Raw genomic sequence first — 12353 nt, 5'->3', positions numbered from 1 at the left:
CACGGACCTTCACGGCGAGTGTTACAGCTCTTAAAGGCGGTGCAGACCCCAATGTGGAGAACAAAGAAAGAACAAAGCTCCCACAACATCGAAGAGGATGTGATCAGGTTGCCACTGCTGGCTGGGGCGGCCAGCTTTTATTTCCTTATTTGGCCCCGCCCATGTCCTGCTGATTGGTCCATTTTACAGAGTGCTGATTAGTCCATTTTTACAGAATGCTGATTGGTGCATTTACAATCCTCTAGCTAGACACAGAGCACTGATTGGTGCATTTACACTCCTCTCACTAGACAGAAAAGTTCTACAAGTCCCCACCCCACCCAGAAGCCAGCTGGCTTCACTTCTCAATGAGACCACCGAGAAATGTGGGAAAATGAACGTAACACAGAGTGATTATGCCAGGTATGTGTTTTTTCCCAAAAACTCTCTCCTGAAGTAAGATATCAGCTTCAATTTTAATATGAGGATCTGGGGGCTCAGAAACATGAAATAAAAGTTCTGGCTGGGCGCAGTGGCTCACGCCTGTAATCCCAGCATTTTGTGAGGCCAAGGGGAGTGGATCACCTGAGGTCAGGAGTTCAAGAGCAGCCTGGCCAAGATGGTGAAACTCCGTTTCTACTAAAAATACAAAAATTAGCTGGGCATGGTAGCGGGCGCCTGTAATCCCGGCTACGTGGGAGGCTGAGGCAGGGAATTGCTTGAATCCAGGAGGTGGAGGTTGCAGTGAGTGGAGATTACACCACTGCACTCCAGCCTGGGCAACAAAGTGAGACTCCATCTCAAAAAAAAAAAAAAAAAAAAAAAAAGGTTTCTATGGTCACACAGCCAGGAAATGAAGGCAGGATTGAGCAGTTACCTCTGGGGTAAAAGTTGTCCCTTACTACAAAGGGGCTTCCATGCAGGAAGCATGATGCAGGAATGAAAGGATGGGTCCCAGGTCACCGGGGGGCTGAGCCCCCTCCCTGTCCCATGGTCTCTACAATTGGAGGTTCAACCCAAGCCACAAGCACGAGCCAGAAAGGGATGAGGTCACGGTCGATCATTTATTTCACATTTATTCTCATTGCACCAGGTGAGGAGGGGAAGGAGTCATGCACTAACACACACAGATTGTGCTACTTTTCAGTCTTTCTGAAGAATCGGGATCCAGATTCTAATTGTCTTCAAGATCTGGATCAGTCAGTAGAGATGGCCCACTGTGGTAGGGGGCCTGGGGCTGCTGGGGGAAAAGCAGGATTCATATATGGAGCGTGACCATTCGTGTTCCAGGGCTCCCATTCGGGTACCGGAGGATTTTCCACATAGATCACAGGTGTCGGGGCCCACGTCAGCTCCTGAACGGCTATGGGAATGCCCCAGGCCTGGGGCTGGTGCTCAGGAGGTGCGAGGTCAACCGCATCTGCACAGGGAGGACCTGAGAGAGACAGAAGACACATGGAGGGCTCGTGAGGGCATCACCCACCCTGTACCTGAATCCTTGCCTGTGACCTCACCCAGCCCCAGGGCCATGTCCATTCTGAACAAGTCCCTGAACAAAGTCCTCAGCATTATTACTTTGGGGAAGAACAAAAAGGAAAAATAGAGGCGGGCAGCCCATCAGAGCAGCAAGTCCCCTGTCCTGTGTGCCAGGGGCTCTGGGCAGGGGCCTGTCTCGTCATTCTCTGCTCTACTCAGGGCACAAGGATGGTGGGGGTGGGGTGGGGGAAGCCAATGGCAGTCACTAAAGGACTGTGAAGATGAATACAAAACACACAAACCTGAGAAGACGCTGATTTTCCATCTGTGTCCCAGAATCCGGTGCAGGGCCTCGCCGTAAGGACATGGCAAGGGTGGGCACCTTGGCCTCTGGTTGGCCTCCTGAATAGTGAAGTATAAGTCCTGCAAGCTTATTAGCATCTGGAGACACTCCTGCCAGCTCTTCTTCATACCTCTCTGCTTGAGACGCTGGGCAATTGTTTTTGATACTACGTGATACTTCTTCTTCACCCTGTACACTTCACGTTCAAGAAATTCCCATTCCTGCAGGAAACTCTGGATTTCCTGGTCACTCCAAGGTTTAATTGACCGGACTGGAAGGAAAGAGGAATATGGATGTACTTTGGCATAACTCACCTGCACACGTGCAAGATGCTGCCTCTACACGGACAGGTCCGAACTTGACTTTATTCAGTTACGGGAGATGATAGGACCTCAAAGGAGAAGTGAGAGATTCGGTATCTGCCTAAGTCCTGATGCCTGACACATCCGGTCACTGGGACAGGCAAGGAGGCACCTGAGAGCCTGGGTCTTGCTCAACTTCCTTAAAATGTCTCAGAGGATACTGACAGGGTGTGACGGCGTATTTGCTGCCTGGGCGCGCTCCTCTGATGTGGGACTCACATCCCACCCCTGCGGGGCCCCTTACTGTCACCTGAGCTGTGGGCAGGGAGCTTGGGGGATGCTGAGGGCAGCCCTGGAATCCCCTGAGATGCCCCCTCTTGGGGCTGGGATGAGCATATCAGACTCGAGAAGACGGAGGTGGGCTGGAAAATTTTCTCTACTACATATAAGACTCTGAGGACCCCATACCTGAGGCCTTTTCTGATTCCTGGGCTGCATTTTTCTGCTTCATTTTCTGGATGTTTCTGGTAGTTTCGGTGGGAAGTGTTACTTTCTAATAATAATAAAAAAGATAAATATTTACATATTAGAATATCTTTTTTTTTTTTTTGAGACAGAGTCTTGCTCTGTCACCAGGCTGGAGGGCAGTGGTGTAATCTCAGCTCACTGCAACTTCTGCCTCCTGGGTTCAAGTGCTTCTCCTGCTTCAGCCTCCCAAGTAGCTGGGATTGCAGGCACGCACCACCACACCTGGCTAATGTTTTGTGTTTCTTTAGTAGAGACGGGGTTTCACCATGTTAGTCAGGCTGGTCTCGAACCCCTGACCTCAAGTGATCCGCCTGTCTCGGCCTGTCTTGGTCTCCCAAAGTGCTGGGATTACAGGCGTGAGCCACTGCGACTGGCTCCCCTTGTATTTAAAAAGTAAACTGCCAGACGAACAACATGAACCCAGGAGTTCTAGACACTGGACAAGGGCGCATGGGGCAATGGAGTGAAGGCAGGAAACAAGACTTGGGGCTCCTACAAGTACCCAGCTCAAACCTGCATCCAGTTTCCAGGCTGGAGAGCAGGGAGAGGGAAATCAAGCAGAGCGTATGTGTTCTCCTGAGCTGAGAACTTCAGGAGAGTCTGCTGGACCTCACAGTGGCAAGTGTAGGACACAGAAGCAGTGCTGGGGAGAGGGTGGAGAGAGGGAAGAGAGCGAGCTCTGTGGATCTACTGGGAAGTCCCCCGTCCAAGCAGAGATCAGAGCATGAATGAGACGAAACTGCCTGGGCTGGGAAAGCACCGCGAGAAAGGACCAGGCTGAAAAATTCCTGGGGTCACTCTGGGCGATGGAGAATCTTGAGTCTCCACAGCTGGAGTGAAAAGTCTGCCTAGTCCAAGGGCCTTTGAAGAGAGTGCTAGGAGAGCAGGGCCTCAGCAGTGGGGTCAAATTACCCACAGACCGAAGTTTCTTCTCATACCAACTAACAAAGATTCAAAACGATCCCCCAAAGCATCAGTCTAATTCCAAATAATTTAACTGCATGACAAAGAAAAGCCCAACATTAGTTAAAAGAACACGAAGTATTTGGCACCTAATCACGTAAAATGCACAGGGCTGGCCTCCTACCTTCAATGGCCCGGCATACAACAAAACAGAGAAACACAATTCACCACTGGTAGAAAATCCATCAAGAGACCAAGAAATGACACAGATGGTGGAATCAGTGGAGCTAGACTTCAAAACAGCTACTAGAGAACGCCTGTGGCTGAGCATACAGAGGAAGCGGGCACCTGCGAGGGTAAGATGGCTCATGCCTGTAATCCCAGCACTTTGGGAGGCCGAGGCGGGTGGATCATGTTAGGAGATCCAGACCATCCTGGCTAACACACTTTGAAACCCTGTCTCTACTGAAAATACAAAAAAAAATGAGCCGGGCGTGGTGGCGGCGCCTGTAGTCCCAGCTGCTCGGGAGGCTGAGGCAGGAGAATGGCGTGAACCCGGGAGTTGGGAGTTTGCGGTGAGCTGAGATCGCGCCACTGCACTCCAGCCTGGGCGACAGAGCGAGACTCCGTCTCAAAAAATAAATAAATAAAATAAAAAGGAACAGCGTACATTTCAATGGCTGCAAAAATTCTTGTGAGATGAAATGAAAGACAACCCCAGCCACCCTCCCACGAAACAGGCATCAGGCTGCCTTAAAGTTACCTCCATTTTTCCTCCTGAGTGCTCTCCCGGGAATCTGTCTTCTCGCTGCGCCTGCAGGGCCTGCTCTGTTCCTGGGTTGGCGGAACACTGGTACTTAGTCTCCGCTGACCGAACCTAGGAGAGTCAGGGGGGGCCGGAGTGTGGAAACGTGTGTGCTTCTCTCTGCTTCTGGAGGTCTCTGAAGCCAGTGCAGATCGACCATGTTTAAATATCTTAAATGTGATTGGGTTAGACCCACCCAACCTTGAGACTTTGGATTAACTAAAGATAAACTAATTTAGGACTTTAATCACATCTGCAAAATCCCTTCATCCAGACTAGAATATGATTGAATAACCGCGACAGGGAGATTGGAGATCAGCTCGGCAGGGGTTCTAAGGGTCTCTGAGCCCAGCATCTCCAAAGGCAAAGGGACGGGTTGTTACATTCCCACAGATCACCCCTTCCCCCTGAGCTGGTGCTGATGGTCAGCGACGTCCTTAGGGTTTGGCCTCTGAGGATTAACTGTGATGTGAGGATTCGGGGAAGAGACTGGGCTTCAGCTGGGTGAGGGTGAATGGATGGTCATGGATGGCAGTTATGGATGTGGGACCCTCTCTGAGAAGCTTAGATTGAAAAGGAGTTTAGGGTAGGGAGGAGAGAGGCAAACAGAGGTTTCTCCTGACAAGAGGACAGACTTGAGATGTGCATATACAGAAGTGAGGAAGCAGAGAGGGATATTGGAGGGTGGTTAATAGTTTGGGAAAGTAAGTGATGGTGGGGACCGAGAGGGAGGGTGCTGAGTACCCAGCATGGGAGGGAAACAACTCCTAGGTTGTTTTTTGGCTTCAGAATCTCAGATGCAGTCCAGGATTAGGGATGCCCCTCAGAATAAATCTTAACTCTTGGGATTGATTCCACTCTACTCGACACAATCCTGATTCATGGCTTTTAGCTCATGATAGCGTCTGAGAAGACAGGAAAGGGGGCTTTACCGTGATTGGTACTTTATTTCTACCCATGTTTTATTTTTAGGGGCAGAGTCTTGCTCTGCTGCCCAGTCTGAGGTGCAGTGGCATGATCACAGCTCACTGCAGCCTCAAACTCCTGGGCAAGTGATCCTACTGCCTCAGTCTCTCAAGTAGCTAGGATTACTACAGGTGCTTGTGCCACCACGCTTGGCTTTTTTTTTTTTTTTTTTTTTTGAAGAGACAGGGTCTCACTACGTTGCTCAGGCTGGTTGTGAACTCTTCATTTCAAGCAATCCTCCTGCCTCGGCCTCCCAAAGTGCTGAGATTGCAGGTGTGAGCCACCATGCTCAGCCTAGTGGTACCCTGTTAAGTCAGAACAAACTCCACGTGTATTGGCTTAAGACTAATCTTTGCTTTTCCATGTTGTCTAAAAATACCACATTTTCTTCATTTCCACAGACATTTCAGGCCTCTGTTTCCGGATGCCCATATGGCCCGGAAACTGTTCCCTATGCTTCCCACTTTGGGCCTGTCCAATACACCCCCACTCTGCCTCAGGGACCATCTGAGACAAAAATCTGACCAAGTTATTCCTTCCTCTCCCTCAAATGTTAATGAACATCATCTTTTTCCCCAGGCTTGAGCCTTCTGTCTTGTTGGAGGCAAATAGGAACTTTAGGCATCTCAGCTCTACATCTAGCAGGAGCCTCCACTCAGCGTATTCACCCCCAGCATCACCTCCCATTCAACTCATCTTCAGGGTTTCTGCCTTGGTATAAATAGCAACTGCATCCAGGCTGTTTCAAAAACAGAAGTGCAGAAATAATTCCTGAATTCTTTATTCCCAATGACAGCTTCTTCTCAATCAGAAATGATTGGTAGCCGATTTTCATTCCTTCTTTTTTTTTTTTTTTTCCTGATAGAGTCTCACTCTCTCACCCAAGCTGGAGTACAGTGGTGCAATCTCAGCTCACTGCAACCTCTGCCTCCTGGTGTCAAGCAATTCTCCTGCCTCAGCCGCCCAAGTAGCTGGGATTACAGGCGTGTGCCTCCACACCGGGCTTATCTTGTATTTCTAGTAGAGACAGGGTTTCACCGTGTTGGTCAGGCTGGTCTTGAACTCCTGGCCTCAGGTGATCCACCCACCTTGGCCTCCCAAAATGCTGGAATTACAGGCATGAGCCATCGCAACCAGCCTGATACCCTATTTTCTAAATAAGTACCATTAACTGACTTTTTATTCATGCTGAAATTAAAATAGTGCAGGCATCAAGGTTCCTTCTACGGGCCACAGCTGTTGCATTCTAATGGGGACCCTGCTTATCTTGTCCTCAGTATGCACCCAAGCCTGTTTCTGTGACTTTTCAGGGCAGACATTCTTCATTCCATGGCCGTGGGGCAGCTTCAGATCAAGCTGATTTTCTGTTTGTCCGGGCTCCAGGCTTCTCCCATTTCCTGAACACGCTGGGCACTGTGTGGCCTTGGGCCTTTGCTGCTTCTTTTTGTTGCTCTGCTCCCATCACCAGTCACCCAGCAGGCCCGCTCCTCCTGCAGGCCCCCGTCGCCCTGGGCATGGAGGCCTTCTCCAACCCTGGCACTCCTCACAGGCGCTGCCTCACCATGCTGTCCTCAACTTGGACACAGTACATTTCAACACAACTCCCTGGTCAAGTCTAGCTCTCCCACTGGCCTATGCATTCAGTGAAATTGTGGATCGTGTCTACAGGTGAATCCCGTGAAAGGACAGCTTTCCAGCCCTGACTCTACGATGGAATCCGCTGGAAGACTTTCTCAAAGGCCAATTCCAGTCGTACAAATTCAGTTATCCTGGGCTGGTCACTGTGTGGTGAAAAGTCCTCTGGTGGTTCTAACACTAGTCAAGCATGAGCTCTTTGCCTTAAAGGAGTGCCATGGGCTTTGCCATGAACTACACTGAGTCCAGGGGCCACCTTGGTCCTGCCCCACCTCACTGGGCCCCTGGGAGGTGGGAGATTAGATTAGAACTGCCCAGGCTTCAGGCTAGCACTCCAAAGAGAGGGTGTGACCACCCTGAGAGTCCCTTCTCAGAGATTCCAGTGTGGCCATCCAGGTTGATCCTGAGCACCAGGAGCTCGGAGGGTCCCAGGTGGGTCTGATGCACAATCCGGGCTGAGAGGCTGAGCTTGAAGAGACTTGGAAGGCCAGGGACCGTTTTATTTCCGACGACAGATGGAAGTGCCACGGCGGTTCTGGGGCCCAGGGCAGGAGATTGGGGCCTGACTTAAGAAAGCCTTCTTGGGCTTTGAGATGTATTAGACAGGAGGGCGTGAATTTAAAAGAAACGGTTTTCACACATTTTCAGGGCTGCTTGTCTTTTCAAGGGTGAGGAAACATGGGTGTTCAGCTTTTTTGTTTTCTGTTTTTTGCTTTTTTTTTTTTTTTGAGACAGTATCTCGCTCTGTCGCCCAGGCTGGAGTGCAGTGGCGTGATCACTGCAAGCTCCGCCTTCCAGGTTCACACCATTCTCCTACCTCAGCCTCCCAAGTAACTGGGACTGCAGGTGCCCACCATCACGCCTGGCTAATTTTTTTGTATTTTTTTTAGTAGAGATGGGGTTTCATAGCCAGATGGTCTCGATCTCCTGACCTCATGATCCACCTGCCTCGGCCTCCCAAAGTGCTGGGATTACAGGCGTGAGCCACCATGCCCGGCCAGGTGTTCAGTTTTAAACATTTGGGAAAATCATCTAATTTAGGGGATACTGTTTCAATGTTTCAGTGTAAAAAATTAATATATGATGAATTTTGGCTGGATTTTTGGAAACTAGAAGAGCAACAGGGTAGAATACTGGGGGAGTGACTGAAAGTAACGGAAGTGTAAGGTAATGGGGTGTGTCTGCATGAAGGAAGATCTGCACGGGTCAGTCACTGGACAGGCTTCCCTGGATTAATTTTAATATATATATATATTTTTAATTAGTGTGGTGGTACATGCAGGTAATCCCAGCTACTTGGGAGTCTGAGGTAGGAGAATCTCTTGAACCTGGGAGGTGGAGGTTGCAATGAGACAAGATCACGCCACTGTACTCCAGCCTGGGTGACAGACTGAAACTCCATCTCAAAAAAATATATATATATTTAAATACATAAATATATCTATTTATTTAAATACATAAATACATCTATTTATATATATTTAAATACATAAATATACCTATTTATGTATTACATATTTATAGACATATATTTATTATTAAAATATATTTTTTTGAGACCGAGTTTCCGCTCTTGTTGTCTATGCTGGAGTGCGATGGTGCGTTCTTGGCTCACCGGAACCTCCACCTCCTGGGTTCAACCTCAGCCTCCAGAGTCGCTGGGATTACAGGCATGCACCACCATGCCCAACTAATTTTGTATTTTTAGTAGAGACGGGGTTTCTCCATGTTGGTCAGGCTGGTCTCGAACTCCCAACCTCAGGTGATCCGCCCACCTCAGCCTCCCAAAGTCCTGAGATTACAGGCGTGAGCCACTGCACCTGGCCAAATATTTTTTAAACTAATAAAAATTGCAAAGAACCTCCTTGGATTAATAATAATAAAAAAAAGAAAGAAAGAAAGAAAGAAAAGAAACAGGACAGGGTGAGCCAGTAGTAGTTTCTGATGTACCAAGGAAGTTTTTTATTTGCAAATCAAAATGGAGTCTTTTCAGGTTCCCTAATGACAAAGGGAAATTGATCTAAGAGAGATTAAGTGTCATGCAACAAGGGAGTTTGAAAGAAACGTTGGGAGAGAATACATGGCACTCCTTCCTTCCTTCCTTCCCTCCCTCCCTCCCTCCTTCCTTCCTTCCTTCCTTCCTTCCTTCCTTCCTTCCTTCCTTCCTTCCTTCCTTCCTTCCTTCCTTCCTTCTTTCTTTCTTTCTTTTTTTTTTTTGACATGGAGTCTCGCTCTGTCGCCCAGGCTGGAGTGCAGTGGAATGATCTCAGCTCGCTGCAACCTCCGCCTCCTGGATTCAGGTGATTTTTCGACCTCAGCCTCCCAAGTAACTGGGACTACAGGCACACGCCACCACACCCGGCTAATTTTTGTAGTTTTAGTAGAGATGGGCTTTCACCATATTGGCCAGGCTGGTCTTGAACTCCTGACCTCATGATCCGCCTGCCTCAGCCTCCCAAAGGGCTGGGAATACAGGTGTGAGCCACCACACCCAGGAAATTTTTCTTTGTTTTCAAGACGGAGTCTCTCTCTGTTGCTCAGACTGGAGTGCAGTGGCGCCATCTCGGTTCACTGCAACCTCCGCCTCCCGGGTTCAAGCAATTCTTCTGCCTCGGCCTCCCGAGTAGCTGGGATAACAGGCGCCTGCGACCACACCCAGCTAATTTTTGTATTTTTTAGTAGAGATGGGGTTTCACCATGTTGGCCAGGCTGGTCTTGACCTCCTGACTTCGTGATCTGCCCGCCTCAGCCTCCCAAAGTGCTGGGATTACAGACATGAGCCACTGTGCCCGGCCCATGTAAATTTCCACCTAAATGGTATCAAGAGGGTCTGAAGTAGTAGCTGAGAGGTCAGAGAAGAGAGAAGTCATGGAGACAAACACACAGGGTGATTCCACTGTGCAGACAGAGCCCAGCCCTCCCCATGCCAAAGACGCAGGAGAGAGCACCTGAGAGAACAGATTCCATGAGGACATCATCTTCCTCTCTGGATCTCAGCCTTGAGGGAGAGGCCGTGTCCACTCAGAACAGGAGAGGCCAGGACAGGTCCTCAGGGCTGCTGCTTTGTCCACCTGTTGCTGAGGAGTAGCAGGAGTGAGGCCTGGGCACGCTCGCATGGCAAGCCCTGTGGGCAGGTGTGCAGAGGGCGTCCACAGGCAAGGTCCCGTGTCAGGGTGCTTCACCTGCCCCACAGTGTGATGCACTGGGCTTACAGAAGTCACTCCCTTCACAAGCGTGAGCTGGAACACAGGAGAGAAAACCCTGAGGAGACTTGGTCCTCCATTCTAGCCCAGGATTCTTTCTAGGGCCCCTCTCTAGGGCAAAGCCTGCAATGTTCAAGTCTAATGGTCCAGTATATACCTTATAAAGGGAGTGGATTTCACCATGGTTTAGAGCTGCTTCTATTTTCAACATTATGAGAGACGAGAGATTGATTAATGGGTCCCAATATACAGTTCGATAAAGAAATAAGACCTAGTGTTTGATACATCAGTAGGGTGACCATAGTTTACAATAATCTATTGTATATTTCAAAATAGCTAGGAGAGAGTAATTTGACAGTCTCGACCATAAAGAAAAGACAAATATTTGGCTGGGCACAGTGGCTCATGCCTGTAATTCCAGCACTTTGGGAGGCCAAGGCAGGTGGATCATGAGGTCAAGAGATGGAGACCATCCTGGCCAACATGGTGAAACCCCATCTCTACTAAAAATACAAAAATTAGTTGGGCGTGGTGGTGTGTACCTGTAGTCCCAGCTACTCGGGAGGCTGAGGCAGGAGAATCACTTGAACCTGGGAGGCGGAGGTTGCTGTGAGCTGAGGTCGCGCCACTGCACTCCAACCTGGGTGACAGAGCAAAACTCTGTCTCAAAAAAAAAAAGAAAAGACAAATATTTAAGGTGATTGATGATATCCCAACTATACTGATCTAATTTTTACCAATTATATGAATGTAGTAAATTATCACATATATGCCCCCAAAAAAATTTAAAAGAAAATCACCAATTGTTTCAATACCAATCCCAAATAATTCACACAGCCACAGTTTTGGAATTCAAGGGGATCTGGAAGGAATGAAGTCATTGGAGAAAAGTAATTGGGAATTAAGTGTGTCACATCTGAATGCTTGTGTGCCCCAACATTCATGTGTTGAAACCCCACAGCCTAATGTGATGGTGTGAGGGCATGAGGCCCTCGGGAGGTGATTAAGACTAGCTGAGTCATGAGGGGGAGCCCTCGTGCATAGGATTAGGATCCTTACAGGAGTCCAAAGAGAGCTTGCAACCCCTTCACCACCCAAAGAAGGAGCTAGAAGGCACCTTCTGTGAGCCAGAAAGTGGGCCCTCATCAGACACCGAGTCTACCACAGCCTCCTCTTGGACTTCCCAACCTCCACAATGCGAGAAATACCTTTTTGTTTTTATAGCATAGCCAGTTTGTGGAATTACATTGTAGTAGCCCAAATGGACTAAAACAAATGAGTACGTAGTGATATCAGGGTTCCTGGGCAGAAATCATTGTCAACAGAAGAGATTTGGGAAGCAAGTCAGAAATCGTGGATGTCTACAGAAATCTCAGAAGTGTCTGCTGAGCTATGGATGAGAACCAGAAGAGTTGCTTTTGCAGATAAGGAGTCATTGTTTTAGTGACAAAAGAATATAATATTTTAGGGATAACAACAAAGTGTCATGAAACAGAAGTTGAGAGCAGAGAGAGAATTTACGCACTCTTAACCCGGCTGTGGAAGGAGGGGCAGGCACAGGGGATGAGACTGGAGAGTGGAGACAGAGGGGCCACAGGCATGTTTCCAGGCAGTGGATATCGCTGCGTAGGAGCAGAGCACAAGGCCCAAAGGGCAGAAGCCAGCCCCAGTCAGGGAACAGGCCATGACTTGCAGTGGGTGCTGGGTATCAAGACCTTGGTTTTCTTTTTCTTTTTCTTTTTTTTTTGAGATGGAGTCTCTCTCTGTCGCCCAGGCTGGAGTGCAGTGGTACAATCTCGGCTCACTGCAGCCTCTGCCTCCCGAGTTCAAACAATTCTCCTTTCTCAGCATCCCCAGTAGCTGGATTACAGGCATGCGCCAGCAATACTGGCTACTTTCTGTATTTTTAGTAGAGATGGGCTTTTGCCATGTTGGCCAGGATGGTCTCGATCTCCTGACCTCATGATCTGCCCGCCTTGGCCTCCCAGAGTGCTGGGATTACAGGCATGAGCCACCACATCCAGCCTAAAACCTTGCTTTTCAATGAAACAGTCTGAGACTGAGTCTCAGCACTTTCACTTGCTCTGTGAGCTCCAGCACATCCTCTGCTCTCGCTGGGTGCCGGTGTCTTCCCCTGCAAAAAAGGAGAACTTATATCTCACCCTCCTGATTGAATCAGGTCCACCCCAGATGTACTCCCTGTTGATTAGCTT

At 48.9% G+C, this 12353-nt stretch overlaps 1 protein-coding gene across 2 annotated transcripts; it reads right to left on the bottom strand.

Moving 5' to 3' along the window:
* Nucleotides 1-1042: 1042 nt before the first annotated feature.
* On the bottom strand, nucleotides 1043-10434 carry LOC105484022 (Myb/SANT DNA binding domain containing 5). 2 transcript variants are annotated; one of them, XM_011745169.2, is made up of 5 exons: nucleotides 9886-10434; nucleotides 4295-4408; nucleotides 2569-2653; nucleotides 1758-2069; nucleotides 1043-1414 (listed from the first exon to the last, which is right to left on the bottom strand). In XM_011745169.2, the coding sequence occupies exons 1-5, from the start codon at nucleotides 9913-9915 to the stop codon at nucleotides 1176-1178; spliced, it is 780 nt and encodes a 259-aa protein (XP_011743471.2). In that variant the 5' UTR covers nucleotides 9916-10434; the 3' UTR covers nucleotides 1043-1175. The 2 variants fall into 2 exon arrangements, with proteins under 2 accessions (XP_011743471.2, XP_011743472.2); XM_011745170.2 differs by having other exon boundaries at nucleotides 4295-4472; nucleotides 9886-9958.
* Between the last annotated feature and the right edge of the window lie 1919 nt (nucleotides 10435-12353).

The sequence above is a fragment of the Macaca nemestrina genome, chromosome 6 (assembly GCF_043159975.1).
Source record: "Macaca nemestrina isolate mMacNem1 chromosome 6, mMacNem.hap1, whole genome shotgun sequence".
Lineage (NCBI taxonomy): Eukaryota > Metazoa > Chordata > Mammalia > Primates > Cercopithecidae > Macaca > Macaca nemestrina.
This window is presented reverse-complemented; position numbering and strand designations above follow the sequence as displayed.